The 23704-nt window shown below is 35.7% G+C and overlaps 1 protein-coding gene across 3 annotated transcripts in view; it reads left to right on the top strand.

Moving 5' to 3' along the window:
- The first annotated feature begins 7520 nt into the window (after window positions 1-7520).
- LOC101010373 (immunoglobulin superfamily member 1) overlaps window positions 7521-23704 on the top strand; it is a 50961-nt gene continuing 34777 nt past the window's right edge. Inside the window, exon 1 of one of the 3 annotated variants that reach the window (XM_009198250.4) lies at window positions 7521-7620. In XM_009198250.4, the coding sequence (XP_009196514.1) occupies window positions 7600-7620 (21 nt within the window). In that variant the 5' untranslated portion in view covers window positions 7521-7599. Of the gene's footprint in view, window positions 7621-11604; window positions 11623-23704 lie in introns of those variants that run through there. The other 2 variants (XM_009198254.4, XM_017954378.1) reach the window with 2 other exon arrangements.

Genomic DNA, 23704 nt, shown 5'->3' on the forward strand with positions numbered 1-23704 from the left:
ACACACATGCACACACAGAGCATATTTTCTATTTTGGGTCCTTGTCTGTTTACATTCATAGTAAACAATTAACAATTTTTTATGGGTCTCTTTCCTTGTTTTTAGCCTTTCTTCTTTCTCTCCCACTGAAATGCTAACTCCATGAAATGTAGAGGATATTCCTGATGTGTTAAAAAAAAAAGTACTGACTTTTAAACTATTTTATTCTAAGCATCTATCTAAGAGTTGGCACACAGTAAGCATTTAGTAAATATTTGTTGAATGTAGGAATGAATGTATTAAGTACCTAATATGTACCAGTAATTGTGCAAAACGTGTTACATCGAATTAATATACTATTCTATAGATGAGGATACCAACTTTCAGAGAAGTGATGTTACTTTCTCCAGGACACACAGCCAGTAAGTGGCAAAGCTGGGATTTGAATTTAAGCATGTCTTTTTCCATCTGCTCACCATCAGTAGTTCACCCTTGCTCTATTGTGCCTCCTCTGCTAATGTTTAATGAACTTACTATCAAACAAGTTTAAGGATTAGACATCCTTTGTTATGATGAAATAAAACACTATAATTTTACCACAAATAAAAATATAATTCAATTGGCATAGAATTTCTAAAACAAGAAACAGATTTAATCATTGCTCTTATGAAATTTACATACAGCTAATTAGGAATATTCATTGTTGATGATAACACCAGCACAGCAATAGGAACAACCAGTTAAGATCTGAAAGGATCGAGCATTTTCCAAAATAAGTGTTGGAAAAAATGTACATATTTATGTGTCATAGTTACAGTTTTAAGAGTCTATACATTCTAAATACGATGGGATAATTGAAGTCATGGATTAACTTTCCAAATGGCTCCTGGAGGACTGGGGTCAAATTTATTAATTAAGTGCAAGAATCCTAAACTTCCAGAAAGAAGCCAATTATGCTTGGTATGTATGACACTTCTAAGCAGTTTGATTTTTTTCCTAAAAAAAAGTATCAGATCAATGGTTATTCTTCAAATATTTATTTTTTTAGATTCAAATCATGGCTGGAACTGAAGAAGAAAATATGATTCAAATTTCAGAAATTATCCTTTTGGGTTTTGGGGATCTCCATGGCCTTCAGTTTCTTCTTTTTGGGATATTTCTGGCCATGTATGTGGTGACTTTAATGGGCGACATTGTGATCCTAACTGTGGTGTCAGCTAATCATTTCCTTCATACGCCCATGTTTTTCTTTCTTGGTCACTTCCTCCTAGAGATTGGCTGCACCAGTACCATTGAGCCCATGAGGCTGAGGACATTGCCATCAGCTCATATGCCTTTTTTCTTTCCAGCCTGTGCTTCCCAATTTTACTTTTTGCTGCGTTGGTGGCTACAGAATGCTTCTTCCTGGCTGTAATGTCTTAAGATTGCTATATAGTCATCTGTAACCCAATGCAATACTTCAGCATCATGGACCACTGGAGTTGCTTACAGCTAGCTGGTGCCTCACAGGCGGCTGGATTTCTGGCATTCACTTTCCTCACGGTCCTCATTTTTCGCTTAACATTCTGTTCCACCAATGTGATCCATCACTTCTGTGTTTTGAAGCCCATCATGAAACTGGCTTGCAATGACACTAAAGTAGCTGAGATGACCACTTTTATATGCACCTCTTTATTTGCCCTTGGCCCCTTCCTGCTGACCCAGGCTTCTTATGTTCACATCATCACTGCCGTTCTGAGGATTTCTTCTTCTACATGAAAACAGAGGGCTTTCTCCACCTGTTCCTCCCATCTGACTGTGGTTAGTCTCTATAGGACATTGGGCATTGTTTATGGCTTCCCATCAGGACCTCAGTGTGAAGACTTATTGAAGTTACTTTCTCTTCTGTATGCAGTGCTTACCCCTGCCCTCAACCGTATCATTTACACCTTAAGGAACAAGGATGGGAAGGTAGTTCTGAGAAAATTGGTGCAATGAGGAATATATAACTGGTCCAAAAAAAGTTTGAAATTTTTAGTGGCTTTTGGCACCTTCTGAAAAACCTCAAAAAAAGTGGAAATCTTTCTATAGTGTCAAGAATCGTTACTGTGAAATTGATGAGTTTTCATTTGTTCCATCAACTTTCTCCACATTAGTGAATAAGAAGTGTGTTAAATGTTCATTCGTCGAACATTTCATAGGTGCCAGACACTATGCTAAGTCCTTTGCATGGATTGTCATGTTAAATCTTCACAGCAACACTGTGAGGTACCTACTGTTATCCCCATTTTACAGATGTTATAACTGAGATGCAAAGATTAACTCACTTGCTAAAGACCATCCAGCTAGAAAGTAGTGAAACCAGAATTTGAATTTGATCCCAAGGTTTGCCTAACATCAAACCCATGATCTTTCCACTAAATGAGGGGAACCCACAATCTTGGAGTGCCCAAATGGCTTTCTTGGTTCATGGAAGACATTACTGCAGATAACTTTCAATAGGGGAACATGGGTTGATGTGAGGTGAGAAGAAGGGAAAAAAAGTAATGCAATAAAAGAATGTAATTTAAATCCTAGTCTCTCTCCTTTCTTCACCTAAAGTCTTGATGAAAATTTCTTGAGATAAAAAATGACCTGAGATTAAATTAGTTTTTTAAGATTATTTTTAAGAACAAAAGATTAAAAGCAACCTAACTAGTTCAATAAATTAAAGCACATTCACACAATGGAATATTATACATCCATAAACAAACAAAAAAGAACAAATCAGCTCTTCATGTGCTGATACGGAAAGATCTCCATAATCTATTGTAAGTGCAAAAAACAAGATTAGTGCAATGTGCACAGTGTGGCTCCAGTTGTGCAAAAACAGCAAAAGAAAAATATTTAAAACTTAATTACAGATTCATAAACTGTTCTAGAAAGATATATATGAATTTGGTGATATTGGGTGCCTTTTGGTAGAGAAACTAAATAGAGGGGAGGTGTACCTTTTGAGGTGGGAATTATGTAAATAAACTACCTATTGAAAAGTAATCAAAGTTTAACAAATTATTGCAAATTGTACAAAAAGCAGAAATGTTCAACAACCCATATTTATATACCAGTGTGGAAGCACTTCTAGACACTTGGGAAGCTTCTTTTCTTTCACAGGCAAGTTATTAGCTCTGAGGGCAAAGATCTTGTCACTTACTGCTTCTATTACTTCCCTCATAGTGCCCTAAATGCCAAAAAAAAGTGTATAGCATAGATGTTTGACTTAACACTTCCGCTATCATCCAACACAGCATAGCTCAACATCCACTGAGCATAACAATTTCCAACAACTTGGTGTGTTTCCATTTCTAGAATGAAAAACCCAAGGGGGGAAAGTGCGAGCTGTGTCTCTGATGCTTTTCCCTCCATAGCAATCATAAAGGCTAGCAAGGGGCTAGCATGAACTAAGAATGGCTTTCTGGGCTCTTCCTTACATTATCACCATAGTGAGCTTCCTATCAGGAAAACATGACTGCATTCCTTTGGCATTTAATCAACCTCTGCCACAATGACCCACAATTAGGAACAGAATAAGGGTCTCATATTCTTTGTGACTCCATGACTTTACACATGCTGTTTCTACTTTTACCTCTGCCTCATTTTCTCGTGTTAACTCCTTTTCACCCTTCAAATATCAAATGTCAAATATCAAAGTGTCACACACTCAGTGAAGCACTCCCTGATCCTTCAACATCCCTCTAAAATTAGGCCCTATTTTTTCCTATGCTATTAAAGCACTTTGTACATATTTATATTTTATGCCAATTACATTGTACAGTAAATTTTTGAATTTATGTCTGCCTCTTCACCTAATAATGAATTCATGCTGACGTTTATCCTACATGTAGAGTAGTTGTTCACCTGCCTGAAGCAGAGGCTGAACTACGTAATGTCTTAAGGATAGTTCCAGTTCTAGAAGTTTGATATTTGTCTTGGAGCAAATTTTAAAGCAGAATTTCTGGTGATGGGTGGAGAATCTTGAGAATTTCCTCTTAGTGTCAGGAAGCAGCATTATCTTGTACCCTTGGAAAGGGGACCTAAATCATTCATCCATTCATTCACTTGAAATATTTGTTAAATATAAATGTAACATATAAGTATGTTAAATATCAATTTAAGCAAAAACACTTACTGGTTAGTACTCTTCTGGGCACAAAAAGAATAAGAATCATGTGAATTTAACTTCAAAACTCTCCTGTCTAACCACTGGAACACCAACATGGTCTCAGATACAGAGCCTGCACCCAATAAATGTTTGTTCAACTAAGCCAAACAAAGGTATTATCAAGTGGTCCGGGAAAACAACTGGCTTCTGTTGAGGAGATCATCAATTTCTAATACTCATATTTCAAACTCTGGAGTTATAGGTCTTGGAAATATGTGGATTGTATGAAGTATTGGGGGAAAAAAAGAAGTGTCATGAAGAAGAAGAGGGAGGGCTATCTCCACCTGGAAAATTTAAGAGTCATTGCTTCCTTCACAACACCAGCTGCCATCTGCCAATGAGAAGGCAACACATCCATGGAGAGCAACAACTAGAACTAATTGGGTTTCTCCTGTTTAATACCTGAGACAGGGCCCCATTGAGATCAGGTAAGGAGATCTATTAAAGGCAAGCTGTTCTCTGCATATCACTTAATTCAAAGTACTTAATGAGGCTGATTACATGCCATGCTCTCCAAGGATATTGTAGATCAAAGTGGTGGTTTGTGTAAGTTTAAGGACTTGATTCTTAAACCAGAATGCAAATAAAAACTCATTCGAGAAAAACCTAAATTAGAGTATAAAAGCAATGCCTTGAGAAGGGGTAGATAGTTTTGTACAAGCTACAGTTCAGTTTGGCCTAGATGAAGCCAAGCATCAGGATACAGGTGAAAAATTCAGGAAAATATTCACCTGTAGGGGCACTGCATATGCCAAATTTCTAGGTACCTGACTGTATATTTCACTATCTGGAAGAGTTACAATATTCAATAGTACTTAAAAATGTGGGTTCACCACTCAGACAGAGTGGTTTGTGAGTCTTCGCTCTGTGACTTTAGGCAAATAACTTAGCCTCCCTGAGTTTCAAATTTCTTATGTGCAAAATGGAAATACTAGTATTGTATTACTTCACAAAGATGTTAAATGAAGATTAAAAGAGATAATGCATGTAAAATTCTTAGCACTTAGGAGATACTTGATACACATTAATTATTATTTTAGTGGTTATCATCATTATAATCATTGGATGTCATTGGGTCCTTTCCTGTTTTGATACAGTAAAGAAGTATGGACCAGGGAGGTATCTGAATAACTGTGAAGTGGGCTGAAAGTAGAGGCTAGAAAAACAGAGGCCAGGCTTCTGAAATTTCTTGGTTTTGCCAGGGTATCAGTTTACCTTCATCTTTGGCAAGCAAGACACAAGTTGGGCACTAAAGTCTTTCATATGTTAGTTTACTGAGCAGCTCTGTGGAAACGTTGAACACTTTGGTCTAGTATCTGGCTTTTAATGGCAGCCCAAACAATATGACCAGACCAGATGCATCTTGCTCTTTCTGCAAGAGCCGCATTTCCTTCTCTTTATTTAATTCTTATGCTTTTCTTACCGAAATTCTTGTAACAACAAGTCATGTGAAGGTAAATGAAGGGGTGCTTAATAGTAGTAAAAGGCAGGCTAAGGGGGAATGGACCTATTAAACTGCTAAGAATTTGACGCCTGTATACCACTCCAACTTCGTCATGTACAATTATTCTCTCTCTGTGTTTGGGCTACTTTGAGACACTCTTTCAGTTTCTTGAATTTGTAAATTCTTTTGTGCCTTAGAATGTTTGCATATACTATTCCCTCTGCTTAGCATATTCTTCCTCAAAACTTGATGTAGTTGGCGCCTTCTTATGCTTCTGCTCTCTCCTTAAATTTGACACCTGATAGAGATTTCCTGGCCACCTCCTCTGAATTTACTTCCCTGCCAACACCATCATCCCCACCTAGTTAGGCTCTATTTCAATATTTCATTATTTTTCTTAGCACCTAGCAAAGTAGTGATTATGTAATTATTTGTATGTTTATGTTTTACATGTCTGTCTCACAGAACATCTGTGCCTGTCCCATGTAAGTACTCAATGCATACTTAATGAATAAATGAATGAACAAATGCCTTTGGCATTCTTACCTCCTGGTTAGTCAATGGGTGGATATTCAATGGTTGTGGTCTGGTAAATGGGTGACTAAGGAGAATTTAAAGCATATCCACAAATTTTAAAATATTCCTCCCATCAATAGGTGGGATCAATATTCTTTCCTTTTGAATATCAAAGAGAGTTGCTCTACTGACTGCTTAAACCAATAGAGCATGACAAGAGTACCAACAAAGGATCTCCTAGGCATAATGGTAGGACTCAGAATGGTGGGAGTGACTTCCAAGACTGGGTCATACCAAATGAGGAAGCTTTTGCCTTGTCTGCTGTAAACTTGCTTTTGGAGCACCGAGGTACCATGTAAGAAGTCAAATTGCCCTGAAGTCACCATGTTTTGAAGACCAAGTCACATGGAGAAATTGTGTAGAGGTGTTCCAGTTGACAGTCTCTAAGGAGACAGAAGTGATACCCATCTAAGGCATGCAGGGTCTATATCATATTTTCAAATTCTTTGATATTCTTCCCTTGAGAAGTGGAATCTATGTGCACTTCTTTTTAATATAGAAGGATTGTGGTGCTTTGACCAATAGAGCATGACCAGGACACTAACAGAGGGCAACAGCAAGAACCAGCATCAACTGCTCAATATGCAAGCACAGACGCCTCTAGATGATCCCACTTCCTGGCTGTCAAGTCCCCTCCAGTCATAAAATTTTCCAAATTGTGGTCCCCGACATTGTGAGATAGAGATAAGCCATTCTCACTATGACCTGACCAAATTCCTGAGCCATAAAATCCATGAGCATAATTCAATTGTTTTATTCCACTAATTTTGGGGCTTGTTATGGAGGAATGGTAAGCGGGATAGTGGCCACGAAAACCATGTCATTTGAGGAGGCACAAGGTAAGTTCAGAAAATTCAGCTGTATGAGAAAATGCCTCTTGACAAACACTGGCTTAAAAGAGTGTTATACAATTTAGTGTATTTCTACACTCACTTCGAAACTTGCTTCTCTAAAGAGAAGCTTCCCTGAACCACCCAAGCAGAATGGAGTACTTCCTCCATCCTGGGTGTTACCACTGTATTAAGGATACTCCTCCATTAGTGCCCTTGTCATGCTGTTGCACACGTTAACTCACGTGTTCTCTCTTCCCTTCTAAAATATCTTGCCTAAATCACTTATATCGGTAAGGCACTGAGGTTCTGTTGATACATTTTTGTGATGAAATGAATGTTTCTAATGATCATTTTCATCTGACCTGGCTTCCGTTTCCTCTTAATGCCAGGGCTTGCCATGTTCCAGGTCAGCATCAACCTTCCTCTAACAAATACGAATATAGATGAGAGTCTGAGCCATCTGTGTTGTTCCATTTGATTTAAGGTCATTGGTGGCTTCACCATCCAGATTTCAGCACTAGCGTTTCATACATTTCCTGCAGTTCTGCTTCCTACAGAAGAAAACAAATGCAGGGACCATCAAAATAATGAGGAACCTAAGGCTAAAGGTAAAAGCAACAATTGCTACAATAGTAATAAATGCATCCAACAGTTAATGAAATTTTACTATGCTCCAGGCTGTGTACTAATGTTTTATATACGTGATCTTATAAAATCTTCACAATGGCTGTATGAGATAGACACTATTATAATCACCATTTTACAGATGAGGAAATTGAGGTTTAGAAAGGGTAAATACCAAAATTGTACTGCTAGCAAGTTGTGGCGTCTAGATCTATCTGACTCTAAAGTTTAGGTATGTATTCCTATTGATATGCTGGCTCCCTCGGGATTTTAAAAATTATTTATTTTTAATGGCGAAGTAAAAGCAGCACCTATCTGGAGTTTAAAGGCGTTTCAGGAAACAGCCTCATTGGAATGGAGGGAGGGATGTTTTGAGGGTTAGGATGAAATGGCGTTTTCTTTTAAGTGAGAATGTATCCCTTGAAAAACATTCGTGAAGATGACTGTATTAGTCATTTCATAGGATCAGGAACAGGGGGAAGAGGGTTATATGCTGAATTCGGTCATTTTCTTACCCTGTGATCCACCTGCCCCCAGAAATTCACAGCTCATTTTCTCCCCTGTGTTGCCATCACTACCCAGGGTTTTCCTCACTGTACCCACCTGAAATCCCTCTGGAGAGGACAGGCAGCACCCCCTGAGTAGGCAGAGGATACCACGAGAGAGGGCTGGCTGTTCATGGCCACTTAAGGTGAGAGGGCTCTGTGGGTAGCAGCCAGAGGGAACTGTTGAGCAAAAAGACCCCAGATTTTGTTCTCTAATTGTAACAAGTGCTTGAAGAAGGCGATGATTCACACCAACTCAGTATGTGCACTGCTGACGTGGATGCAGATGAGGGATATACAAGGGCTGACAAACTCAGGAAAGAAACTAAGAATTTGGTTTAACTGTGTGGAAGTAATTCTAATTACAGGCATTTATGTGAACTGTTTACAATTTATGCCTAATTGCCACCCAGCACAATAACAATTATGCATATCATTAAATATGTGTCAGATTAATTTTGTTGTAAATTTTGATTATAACAGCAAACCCTATGTGTGTATGCTCTGTCTTTATAATCTGTTGCTTAGATTGCTCACAAGTTAGAAATAAATGAGACAGAACATTGGCTAGCAGGCCAAGAGTGGGGAAGGTGCAGAGGCGGCTGCCTGGGGTTGAATATTTACTATGGGTGGCGCACAAAGTGGATAATCAACCAATGCATAAATCCCAGCAGCTTAACTTCCCCGGAGCCCTGCAGGCAGCTCCACAATCTTTTATTCATTTATTGTTGATTCTTTGGTTGTATTCATGCCCACAGCATGTCCCAAACCTTTTCTGGTCTCCATGGCCTCTCAACTTACCTCCTCCGCTCTCGACTCTTACTCAATGGAAAAGAATAACCTCATCCTGGATTTTGCACAGCAGGTCTGGCTAATGCCTCCCTAGCTGGCCTTTCAAATTTCTTTCATGTTGTAGGCCCCTTCTCCTGTGGGCCCTGGCCTCTGACAAGCAGACATGTCCTTTCCTCTGTGCCCTGGTCTCTTCCCCTCCCACCATCCCAAAGACTGGTTTGATGTCCCAGCATTTCACCATGCGTTCAATTTCTTTCTCTGCTTTTTGCCATGCGCATGGTAGGCACTCAGTAAATATTTGTGGAGGTTTCCTTTAGACATACATGAGACACAATCGGACACACACACACACACACACACACACACACTTTCCTTGCTGTTTCTTCAGCTATCACCATTTTCTCTTCATCCTCTAAGTTAACACTATACCTATACATCTTATATATCCAGTTAGACAAGAAATTCATTGAGGGCAAGGGACTTCTGTGTTACTTTTTTTCTGATTTCCTAGCACAGCTTGAAGCACTCCATACATGCTGAAAGATTAGCACTCATGGATCCTCACAGACTGCTGCTTCTGTAGAGGGAAGGGAACATCTGGCACTTTCTTCCCTAGCTTGCTTTTGTAGAGGCTGAGTAGGATAATAGAAAGCATAGGGCTTCGGTATCAGACAGACTTGAGTTCCACTCTAGGCTCTGCCACTCAGAGACTAAGAGAACTTGGGAAACTGACTTCATCTTTCTGAGGTCCAATTATCATCTGAAAAATGGGGATAATAATAGAACATATATTACAGGATTGTTGTGAAGATAAAATGACACACTGATGAAAAGGGCCTGACACACACTGGTAATGATTTTTCTCAGGCAGAAACTTTCTGCTCCAGTGGCTCACTCGTACTGAAGATTTGTTCCTCCTACTATGGTAATAATGAGTCAGGATTTCAACAACCTCAAGTCTCACTTATTATCCATATTTATCTTTCATTCTTAGCTCTAGATCAGTGGTTCTCATTCCTGTGAGACCTAATACTCCCTCTTAATAACAAATATTTTGTGACTCCCTCTTCACTATCCTTAAATGAAGTACATAGATAATATAACCTATCTACATACATAATTTCAAAAAAATCAGTACAGTAACCTAACTGAAATATAAATGAGGAACGAAAGGAAAGTAATTTACAATAAAATGATATGTATTTCAGTATATAAATGCAAGGGCACGACTCTATCAGACAACATAATGAAATACATGATTGCACCAACTTATACTGAGTAAATTCATATTTAAGAAAAGTAGAAAGATTGGGAGGCATCACATTAAAGATGAGAAAACATGCAAGGCAGAGAGAGATACAGGAAACAGTAGGATAAAAGCTACTGTTAAGACAAAATTCAGATAACTATAAACCATTTTCTCACTTACATTATTAAAGCTCACTGGAATATTTGAAAGCTGTGTAGGAGAACAGCTCTTCATTATATGCGATTATTCCAGACATTCAGGACAGCTAGCATCACTGGTCTCCATCCACTTAGTGTCAATAGCATCTCCCAAGCGTTGTGACAACCAAAATATACCCCAATGCTTCTGATGGCCTTCTTAGGACTCTGAGACACAGTGTAGAGATGCTGATGGTGATAGCAACCAACTACAGCCATTTCTGTCTTGTTTGCTGCTCTAGTCCTACTCCTGCCTCTTGAATATCTGTTTCTAGTTCAGCACTCTCACTGATCCTACCCATTCAGTTTTTAGCCCAAGAAGGCATTTCTTCCTCAAGATAGGTCAAATGGCCTGTACATAGCAGTAGTTTGGTGACAATTGAATGTTGTCTAATAGCCATAATGCCTACAGCTACTATTTAAGTTTCTACCACCTTTAAGCCCTCTCCCCATCAGTCACTCCACCACCAAGGCTTTGGCACCCAGCTAGTAAATACATCATGGCTTATCTGTTTTCTTGATTCAATCTTGATCAGCTTTTAAGTGCCACATAAAAAAATTTTAATCTGTTTTAATACAAATTTTTCCAAAACATACTCTGCTTTTTAAAAAAATCGTTCTTTCATACTCCATGGATATGATTCAATTAAAATGGTTAATTTGTAAGTATGTTATTTCCAATTTTTAAACAAAGATCTTAATAACTTTCAGGAAAAAAGTTGAAAATAACTTAAAATAAACAACTATAAGTATACAACCTCAATTCTACCATTAACGTTTTACTGCAGTTGTTTTATCAATTATTTATCATTCCAACCGTCCTTCTCTCCATCCATGAATCCATTTTATTTTTTGGTGCATTTCAGAGTGAATTGCAAACATCAATATACTTCTCACTAAATCTTTGATAATTTGTATAATTAACTAGAATTAAATCGTTGCTTATAGATTTTCTTTTGATGTAAAATTTACTTACAATAAAATGCAAAAGCATTAAATCCACATTTGCAGAGTTTAGACAAATGCATATATGTGTGTCCTAAATACCTTTCAAAATATAGATTGTTACTATCATCCCAGAGTCCTCTCGTTCCCCAACCCAGTCAATTCTTGCCCCATATCCCCAGAGGCAAACATGTTCTGATTTTTTTCCCACAGTACATCAGTCTTATCTGTTCTGAAACCTCATATGATAATAAGAGAGTAAGTATGTTTATAAATAAGGTTTCTTTCACAGAAAATAATGTTTTTGAGATTCATCCATAATATTCTAAGTAGTCTTAGTTTGTTCCTTAGTATTGTGCATAGTATTCAATTATTTTATGAATAGACCAAAATTTGTTTATCTATTCTCATATTGATAGACATTTAGACTGCTTTCCAGTTTTTGCCATTATGATGAAATCCTCTGTGAATGTTTCTGTGCAACTTTTTATTTTGACATTTTTTTATTTACTAAATATAAAGGCATGCAATTACTTCGTCATAATTTGGTATTATAAGAAATGCCAGAACATTTTTCAAAGTTGTTGTGCCATTTTATACTCCCACAGTGTAGGAAAATTTTGATTGCTCCACATCCTTGCCCACACTTAGTGTTGACAGTTTTCTTTATTTTCAGTGTTCAAGTGGGTGTGTATTGATATCTTGTTGTGGTTTTAATTTGCTTTTCTCTGATAATAAATGATATCGAGTACTTTTTGTGTGTGTACTGGCCATTCGTGTATTTGCCTTTGTGAAAATGTATGTTCACATTTTTCCCCCTTAAAAATATTTGAGGTAAGTTTAGACTTACAGAAGAATTGTAAGAATACTACAGAGAGTTTCAGTCTAATTTCGCCCAGTTTCCCCTAATGTTAACATATTACATAACCACGATGCTTACTTTTACTAAAAATTAACCTTGGCACATGACTCTTAACTACAGACTTTATTAGGATTCTACCAGTTTTTCCATGAATTGACTTTTTTTTGTCCCAGTATCAAATCCAGGATGCCACATTGTTTTTATCATTGCTCCTTAGTCTCCTCCAATCTGTGACTGTCATCAGTCTTTCCTTTGCTTTCACAAATTTGACTCTTTTGAAGAGTATTGGTCAATAATTTTATGGAATGTCCCTCAATTTAACTTTTATGTTTTCTCAAGATTAGACCAGGGTTGTATGTTAAGAAGAAGAATATCACAGAAGTAGAAGTGCCCTTCTCAGCATATAGTACCAGGAAATAAGATTTTTCACTCGTGATGTTAACCTTGGCCACTTGGTCAAGGTAGTGTTTTACAGGTGTTTTTACTTGAAACTACTCTTCACAGTGATATATATATACACACACATACACACACATACATACATATATACACACACACATATATATGTTCAGTACATAAATAATACATACTCAGTAACAGTTCATACTCTTTCCATTAGAAGCAAGTCACTAAGTCTAGCCTACGCTTATACAGAGAAGAATTTAACTCCACCTCCTAGAAGAAGTACAAAAGAGTTTATTAACACACCTTTTAAAACCACAGAAATACATACTATTTGGGAGGGAAATGGAAATATCTTATTTCTCCTTAAAATTTCACCCACTAATTTTAGCATTTATTAATAGAGCTTGCCTACAGATTATTATGTTGCTATTCTAATGATGATTTTCTATTTCTTTCATTTCTCTTACCATTATTAACTGGAATTCTTCTATAAGTGAGAATCATCTTTTCTTCCCCCATTTATTTATTCAATTTTTTATGTATATCAGTATGGACTCATTTATCCTTTGGTTTAAAATACAATACTATCATTATTTAGTTTGTTGTTCCAATTTGTTCAGGTTTGACCATTGAGGACTCTTTCAGCTTGGGCACTGTAACCTTTTGACATCGTCTTATCCCTTTGGTTGTAGTTGTCATTTTGAGCACTTTCAGCCACTGTAAGTTAATCCATGCCTCTTTTGTATATTCCCTGCTTCAGTCCTAAAATCATTTCTCCGAGAAACCCTAAGTGCTTTTATTAGAGGACAGTATTTAGAAACCAAGATCTGGGCCTAAGTTTGCTTGCTACTGCTGAGGTGTTACTACTTCCATGTGCCAAGAGCTAGGAAATCTATGTATATATACACATATCTATACTTTATTTTGTATCTACTTGTGTATATATTAAAACAAACATGATTTTACACTACTATCTCTGACTTTAATCCAATAATACAGGGTTTATTCTATTATTCCTCCAGTAGTAGGCAGAATAATGGTCCTCAAAAGATGTTCACATCCTAATCCCTGAAACCTGTGAATGTGTTACCTTACCTTGCAAAAAGAAATTAAGATTACAGGTGGAATTGTTTCTAATCAGCTGACCATAAAATATGGAGATTATTCTGGGTTGTCTGGATGGACCCAATGTATCACAAGGGCATCCTTAATGGTAGATGACGAGGGCCAAAGAGGGAGTCAGCTACTATGCAAGAAAGACACAGAGAGATAAAACTTTGCTGACTTTGAAGAGAAAGAAAGGGTGCCATAAGTCAATGGATATGAGTGACCTCTAAAATCAGGGAAAGGCATGGAAACAGATTATCCCTTAAAGCTGCCAGAATGGAATGCAATGTGCTGACACTTTAATTTTAGCCCATTTAGAACCATGTTGGAATTCTAGCCCTATAGAACTATAAACAAAATGCATTATTTGAAGCCACTAAGTTAATGTAATTTGTTGTAGCAGCAATAAAAGGCTAATACACTTTCATTGCTTATTTGTTACTTCTTTCTCTGATAGAGGAACTTGACTCTTACCATTTATAATACACTTGCTTAGTTTTTTCGACCCTAGTATACATATAGTGTAGTTTCAGAATTGCTAAATCATACCAATAAAAAATATGTTTATTAACTAGATTACAGTGTTTAGGTAGTTACTTTTGTTTTTATCTTTAAAATAGTATCAAGACAAACCAGTTTCCCAAAGTTATTGTCAGCTTCTTCCCTCTCCACCTTCTCCAATTAAGATATATCATATTTATAATAGAGTTATATACATTTGCCATAGTCTTTATTCCATTCTGGGTTCTCCAGTCATCTTGAATGACATTTTTTTTTTTTTTTAAATGGAGTCTCGCTGTTCGTTGGCCTGAGCTGGAGGGCAATGGAGCAATCTCAGCTCACTGCAACCTCCACCTCCTGGATTCAAGCGATTCTCCTGCCTCAGCCTCCCCAGTAGCTGGGATTACAGGCACCCACCACCACTCTTGGCTAATATTTGTATCTTTAGTAGAGACAGGGTTTCACCATGTTGGCCAGGCTGGTCTCGAACTCCTGACCTCAGGTGATCCACCCGCCTCAGTCTCCCAGAGTGCTGGGATTACAGGCGTGAGACACCATGCCTGGCCCATCTTGGATGGCTTTTTAAAATCTGCATACAACAGGTCATTCTCCATGGTGCACAGTACCATGGGCTTTGACAAATGCATAGTCATGTATCCACAACCACAGTACCACACAGAGCGTTTCCATCACACTGAAAGTTCCTGTGTGGTTTCTTAGTAATCAATTCCTGTCCCACCCCCAACTCCTGTAAATCACAGATCTGTTTTCTGTCCCTATAGTTTTGCCTTTTACAGAATATCATATAAATAGATTCGTACAATATGTAGTCTTTGTAGTATTGCTGCTTTCACTTGGCAATATGCGTTTAAGATTCATTCATATTGCTGCATGAATCAATTATTTGTTCCTTTTGATTGCTGAGCAATATTCAGTTCATTTATCCATTCACCATTGAAAGACATTTAGTCTGTTTCTAGATTGGGGAAATAATGAATAAGGCCACTTTAACCTGTAATGTACAGTTTTTTTGTGTGTGCACATATTTTCAATTCTCCTGGGAAACGCCAAGAAGTGGGATTGCTGGATTGTATGGTAACTCTATGTTTATCTTTCTAAGAAACTGCCAAGTTGTTTTCCAAACTGCCTGTACAACTTTTGTACGTTTTAATTTTTCCCCCTTTCTTTGTTGAATTGTAGAAGTTCTTTTTGTATCCTGAATAGTAGGGGTCTTTTGTCAGCTATAAATTTTACAAATATTTTCTCCCAGTATGTGACCTTTCCATTCCGAATGATATTTTTGATCAGCAGCTTTTAACTTTGATGGACTCTGTCTTATCAATTTTATATTGTTATTGTTTTTTGTGATTTGTATAAGAAACTCCTGCCTACGTACATAATAAAAAATATTCTTTTATGTTTTCTCTTAAAGCTTCATGATTTTGCATTTACATTTAGGCCTATGATTCATCTAGAATTAATTTTGGTGTATGTTATGACAAAAGGTTTGAGATTGGTTGTTTTTACACATGGAATTTTTATCCATGCTGTTACAAAAGGTTTGGGATTCATTGTTTTCCATATAAATATGTAGTTATGCCAGAATCATCTGTTAAAAAAGCAAATCAAGGCAAAACAAAATAAAAACATTCCTTTCCCCACTGGATTGCTTTCACACTTTTGTCACAAATCACATGACTATACAGGTTTTGGTCTACTTTTTCTGGAGTGTCCTATTCTAATAATATAGTTGTCATTCCTTAGATGAGTTTCACACTGTCTTGATTAATTACCTTAATATTAATTGTTTACATCAAGTGATGTATGTCTTTCAACTATGTTCTTTCTCAACATTGCTTTGGTTTTTCTAAGTCTTTTGAATTTTCATATTAATGTTACAATCAACTTTAAATTTTTTATTAATAAAGCTGCTGATATTTTGATTGCGATTGTGTTGAACATATAGATAAGTTTGGGGGAAAGGATTTCTCAACAGAATTCCCTAAACGATGAATATGATGTATCTACCCCATTTATTTCGCACTTCTTTGATTTTTCTTAAGAATATTTGTCCTTTTTGGTGTAGAGGACTTGCATATCTTTATTAAATTACTTTGAGGCTATTGTAAATAGAATTGCTTTTTAATTTCATTTTCCAAAGATTTTGGGGGTACAAGATAAAAATATAGCTTTTTTTTATCTGGTAATATTGTATCCTTGCAAGGGGGATACGCAAATAGGTCAATGGAACAAAATGGAGAACCCAGAAATAGACCTATGTAAATATGCCAACTGATTTTTGACAAAGGTATGAAGGTAGTTCAAAAGAAGGAAGAATACCCTTTCCAATAAGTGGTATTGGCACAACTGGACATCCATAGCTAAAGAAAAAAAAAAAAAAAGCCTGCATCTAAACCTCACATCTCGTACAAAAATTAACTAAAAATAGATCATTGATATAAACATTAAATATAAAGATAAAAAACTTCTAGAAAAAAACATAGGGGAAAATCTTCAGGATCTAGAGTTAGAAAAATTGTTCTCAAAATTGACACCAAAAACATGATCCATAGAAGAAAAATGGATAAATCGGACATCATCAACATTTTGAAATTCCCTCTGCAAAAATCATTGTTAAGGGGATGAAAAAAACAAGGTACAGTCTGAGAGAAACCATTTGCAAACCACATATACATCTAAGGAAGAACTAGCACCTAGAAGTAAAAACAAAAACCCGAAATATGATAGTAAAAAATCCATCTAATTATAAAATGTGCAAAAGACATTAACACATATTTCACCAAAGAGAATATGGAGATGGCAAATAAACACTTTTAAAGATGTTAACCTATGTTAATCCTATGTTAATCATTAGAGAGACACAAATGCAAACCATTTCACACCTATCAGAATGGCCCGAATAAAAAATAGTGACAACTCAAAGTGGTGATGAGAATGCAGAGCAACCCCATGACTCTTACATTGGTAAGGGGGATGTCAAAGGGCCTAGCAACTATGGCAAACAAGCAATTTCTTCTAAAACGAAGCATGCAACTATCATACAACCCCCAATTGCATTTTGGGGCATTTATCACAGATAAACAAAAAGTTATCCTCACACAAAAACTTAAACATGAATGTACAGGTTGAGTATTTATTATCCAAAATGCTTGAGACCAGAAGTTTTTCAGATTTCATATTTTTCAGATTTTGAAATATTTGTATATACATAATGAGATATCTTTATGAAAATTTATTTCTGTTTCATATGCACCTTATACACATACGCTAAACATAATTTTATGTAATATTTTAAATAATTTTGTACATGAAACAAAGTCTGTGTACATTGAACAGTCAGGAAGCAAAGTTGTCAGATGCGGAGTTTTCCACTTGTGACATCATGTTGGTGTTCGAAAAGTTTCAGATTTTGGAGAAATTCAGATTTCCGATTTTCACATTAGTGATGCCCAACATGTGGAAGCTTTATTTATAACATCCCAAAAATGGAAACAACCCGAATGTTCTTTAATGAATGAATGGATAAACAATTCATGGTACCTTTATACCATGGAATACTACTCAGCAATAAAAAGAACACATTATTGATACGTGTAACTATTTGGATGAATATCCAGGGAATTATGCTGAGTGAAATAAGCCAATCATGAAAAGCCTCATATTGTATGATTCCATTTATATAACACTCTTGAAATGGTAGAATTATAGTAATGGAGAACAATGAGTGGTTGCCAGGGATGAAGAATGGGAAATTTAGGATGAAAGTGAGCATGACTATAAAAGGGCAAAATGATTGATTCTTGTGGAGATGGAACTGTTTTGCGTCAACGTCAGTCTTCTGATTTTGACATTGTTCTATAGATTTGAAAGATGTTACCATTTGGAAAAGTTGGTGGGGTATACATTGAATTTTCCCATTTTATTTCCTAAACTTTCATTCACATCTGCTATTATCTCAAGATAAAGAGTTTAATTTAAAAATCAATTTTGTGTGTGTGTGTGTGTGTGTGTGTAGTGACCTTGTAATATTGTGAAATTCGTCTACTAGTTCTATTGATACTTTGTATATTGGCTTAGGATTTTCTAGGTAAATAATCATATCATCTGCAAATAAAGACAATTTTGTATCTTCCTTCTCAATGTTTATGACCTGTATATTTTATCTTGCTTTATTGAAATAGAACCTCCAAGGCAGTGTTGAACTGTAGTCATGAGCGCAAGTATCTTTGCCTTGTTCCCAATATTAATGGCAAAGTATTCTATATTTCACCAATGAGTAGGATGTTAGCTGTAGGTTCATTATAGATACCCAATTTATAAAATTGAGGAAGTTTCCTTCTATTTCTATTTATAATGAATTGGTGTTAACTATTGTCAAGTGTCTGCCTTCATTCATTGAGATTATATAGTTTTCTTCTTTGTTCTCAGTGTAGTGAATAAATGGTTGATTTTCAAATGTTAAATGAACCTAACATTTTCAGGATAAACCATACCTGTCATGATATATTATCCTGTATATTTTGCTGGCTTTGATTTGATAAGATTTTGTTAAAGAGTTTTGTATGTATATTTATAACAGATATGTATCTGTTATTTTCATTTACTTGTAATGTCTTTGCAGCTTGGTATTCAAGTTATGTTTCCTTCATAAAATGTTTGGATGTATGTGTTCTTCCTCTATTATGTGAAAGTGTATAAATATCATTCTTTAATGTTTTGATAGGATTCACAGTAAAAACCCTCTGGGCCTGGATTTTCTCCATAGACAAGTTTTCGATAGTTCAATTTTTAAAACACTTTTAGAGATATTTAGTTTTTCTTATATCATTTCATTTTCAGTTAGTTTTTGGTAAGTTCTATTTTGAGGGAATCTGCTGAATTTGTTGGTATAAATTTATTCATAATATCCTCTTGTTTTTCTTTTTACAATTTTATTGAGATCTAATTTACATACTATAAAATTCACCCATTGTAAGTGTAACAATTCAATTATTTTATTAGATTTACAGAGTTATCCTGCCATCACTACTGTTCAGTTTTAAAGTATTTTCATCTCTCTAAGACGTATTCTTGTGTTTGTTTAATGTTAATCTTAGCGCTTACCCAAAGCTCTAGATAGCTACTGATCAGCTGCCTTCTGTTTGTAAAAATTTCACCTTTTTATTAAATATTTTAGTTGAATGGAATAATATATCTGCAGCTTTTGTGTCTTGGTTCTGTCATTTCGCATAATGTTATTGAGGTTTATCCCCATTGCAGTACATATCAGCGGCTTGTTTTTAAGTTGCCAAAAAGCTTTTTCGTGTATGGATAAACTACATTGCTTTTGTCCATTCACCAGTTGATAGGCACTTGCCATATTGCCAATTTGGAGCTATTATGAACAATGTTGTTATGAACATTGCTGTATATATCTTTGTCTGAACGTATGTTTTTATTTCTCTGTGGTAGATTCTTATGAGTGGAATTGTTCAGTCACATGATACCTCTACAGTAAACTTTACAGAAACTTCCATACTGTCTTCCAGATCTATGCCAACAAGTGGTATAGTCTGGGTTTTTTTTGATGGTAGACATTCCAGAGGGTGTATATTGGTATTTTATCATGGTTTTAATTTGCATTTCCATAACGATTAATGATATTTAGTATCTTTTTATGTGCTTACTAGCCATTTGGTTATTTTCTTCAGTGAATTTAAATCTTTTTAAATCTTTTTAAATCTATTTAAATCTTTAAGTGGTCAGTTGTGTTGTTTGTATTCTTATTTTTGAGATATTACAGTTTTCATAAATTCTGGATAAAATGATTTAGTGGATATATGATTTGCAAATATTTTCCTCCAGTTCTGGTTTGTTTTTTCATTTTCTTAATAGTGTTTTTTGGTGTTGAAATGCCAATTTTGACAAAATGCAAATTCACAATTATTTTTTCCATGTCTTTGGTGTTGTATCAAAGAAAGCATTGCCTTACCCCAAAATAGAAAGATTTTCTCTTATGCTTCATTCTAAAAATGTTGTAGTTTTAGCTCTTAAATTTAGGTCTGGTATGCCTTTGAGTTAATTTTTTTGTATGATATGAGGTAAGTATGTAAGGTTTTGTGGTTTTTTTTTTTTCATTTTGTTTGTATTAGGGTATATAATTGTCACAAGATGCGTTATTGAAAAGGCTACCCTTTTCCTTGACAAATTGTCTTGGGATCTTTGTTGAAGAGGTAAATGTGAGAATTTGTATCTGAAAATTTAATTTGCTTCCATTGGTCTAAATGCCTGTCCTTGTGCCAACAACACACTCTCTTGATTACTATGGCTTAGTAGTAAGTTTCGATATTGGGTTATGTAAGACCCTGACTTTGTTCTTTTTTTGAAATAGCTTTGAATTTTCTAGGTCCTTTCATTTCCATATAAATTTTACCATCAATTAGACAATATCTACAAAACGGTCTCTTGGGATCTTGGTAAGAGTTGCATTAAACCTATATATCAGTTGAGGTAGAATTGCTATCTTGATAATATTGACTCTTCCAATCCATTTTTTTTTTTTTTGTATATAGTGTAAGGAAAGGGTCCAACTTCGTTCTACTGCATACGTATATCCAGTTGTCCCAGCACCATTTGTTGATGAAACTACTCTTTCCCTCATTCAATAGTCTTGGCACATCTGCTGAAAATCAATTGGCCATAAGTGTATGCATATAGTTTTGGAGCCTCAATTCTATTCCATTATCTATGTATGTCCTTAGATTTATGTTGTTTTGATTACTATAGCTTTGAGGAGGGTTTTAAAACCAAAAAGTGTTAGCTAACTTTTTTTCTTCTATTTTAAAATTGTTTAGGCTGTTCAGTATTCCTTGAGATTTTTTATCAATTTTAGGATGCATTTTTCATTTTCTGTAAGAAAAAAAAGGTCACTGTGATTGTGATAGGGATTATGTTGTGTCTGTTGATCACTTTGAATAGTATTTTCATTGTTTTAATCCATTTTTTGTTACTATGACAGAATACCTGAGATGAGGCAATTATTTTTTAAAAAGAATTTTATTTTGGCTCATGGTTCTCATGGTTCTCATGGTTCTGAAGGGTAGGAAGTCTGATGTCAAGTGACCATATCTGGTTGGCTTTTGGTGAGGGCATCCTACTGCATCATAACATGACAGAGCACTGAAAGGGGAAGTGGGTGCCTGCAAAAGAAACAAAACACAAGAGACAGCCTCACTTTATAACAACCTGCTCTTGCTGTAACTAATCCAATCCTGTGACAGCAGGAATTCACCGATTCCTGTGAGAATTAAACCAGACCCACGAGAGCAACGTTATTCCCTCTTCACAAACTAATCACCCCTTAAAGGCTCAACCTTCCAACATCATCACACTGGGGACCAAATTTCCAACACATGAATTCTAGGGGACACACACAAACCATAGCAGTCATCTTTAAATATTGTTTTCCAATCCATGAACACAGGATGTCTTTCCATGTATTTAAAATTTTTCTTTAATTTTTAAACAGTTTTGTAGTTCTCACTATATAAATCTTGTACTTCCTTAGCACAAGACCTTATAAATTACCCAGTTTATTACATCTTTTATAAATTACCCAGTTAAATTTACTTCAAAGTACTTTATTCTTTTTGTTATATTGTAAATAGAAAGTTTCCTTAATTTATTTTTCATAGTGTTCGATGAAAGCATATAGAAATACAGCAAATTTTATGTGTTGAGCTTGCATGTGTTAATCTTAATTTGTTTATTAGCTCTAATAGCTTTTGGCAGATTTTTAATATTTCCTTTTTATATTTTCTGTATATGAGATTACATTTTCTGTAACTAGAGATAGTTTTACTTTTTCCTTTCAAATTTGGGTGCTTTTTATGAAGAAATATTTTGAAAGTCACCAGAGAAAAATGACAGTTTACATACAGTTGAGCAACAATTCAAATGTTCATGGACTTCTAATAAGAAGCTATGGAGAGCAGAAGACAGTTGAATGAATGACATCTTAAAGAACTAAAACACAGAAGCAAACACTCATCCAAGAATTCTACATTGAGCAAAAACAGTTCTCAAGAATGAAAGCAAAATAGAAAATATTTCCATACATCAGTACCATAATAACATTAGTCACCAGCAGACCTACACTATAATAACTAGTGAGGGAATTTCTTTGGGCAGAATAGAAATACCAGTTAGAAACTCAGATATTTTGGAATAAATTAAGATGACTGAAAAGGGTAGAGATCTTAGCAAATATTAAAAACTTTTTTCTCTTAATTAAAAAAATAAAGGGGACTTCTACTTTCACCCCTAACATGTAAGGAGCTTGAAAGTTGCCATTCTCATCCTTAAAATAAAAAAACGCTGGATGGTGAGTAGAAAACTGATTGCTTTCCTTAGCCTCAGAGAATTGAGATGGCAGAACAACCCAACATCTCAAAAGCTGGAGAGACAGGCACATTCATATCTGCCTATCTAATGAAGACCTGCTGGAAGCCATAAGCAGTATGACTACTTAATTAACTCTCTAGTAATTATGAAAAATTACTGGAGATTAAATGTGAGCTAGTGTGAGAGTGAGAAGTTTATGAGGGGGAAAATTATAGAGGGGCTCTCCACACTTTTGTGGGCTTTTCCTCCAGGAACTGCACAATATTCTCATAATAAGAATTAAGAAAATCCTTTCAGTGGCTCTGACAGGAGGAAGGGAGAAAAAGAACAAAATATACAATAACTATAAGATAATATCAAAGGAGGTAACAAATAGATGGTTAGAATCCCAGAAAGAGAAGAAAGAGAGAAGATAGCATAAGACATTTTTGAAGCATTAAACGGCCAATAACATCACAAATTAGTGACAGATACCAAACTACAAATCCAGTAAGTTCAGAGAACACCAAGAAAGATAAATATTGAACACACGGGCACACACACACACACACACACACACACACACACACACACACACACATACCCCTGGGCATTTTGATTCAGACTGCAAAAATCAAATGCAAAGAGAAAGTCTTGAGTGAAGATAAAGTGGGGAGAGGCAAATCACTCTATCTATAGAGAAAGAAAATGTAAGGCTTATAGTAGACTTGTCAGAATCCATACAAGTGAGAAGAGAGTGAAGTGAAATCTTTGGACTGTTTAAAGACATTTCTACCAATATATAATTCTATATCCAGTGAAATTGTACTTCAAAGGTGAAGCAAGGTAGTCAGTGAAATCTTTTGAGTATGATTTCAGGATCCCAAACTGGCTTTCATATGACCAATAACAGGGCCCCATATTACTGCAGATGCCAAAGTCAAGGCACAGTAAGTATGAGTAAAGTAATTTTCACTTTTTACTGTTTGTAGACAATGTCCATCTTTCACTTAAATAGCCAGACTTCCATTAAACTCTGATAACATGTCATGCCCTGTGCTAGGCTGGTGCTCTGTATTCATC

This window comes from Papio anubis, unplaced genomic scaffold (genome assembly GCF_008728515.1).
Source record: "Papio anubis isolate 15944 unplaced genomic scaffold, Panubis1.0 scaffold80, whole genome shotgun sequence".
Lineage (NCBI taxonomy): Eukaryota > Metazoa > Chordata > Mammalia > Primates > Cercopithecidae > Papio > Papio anubis.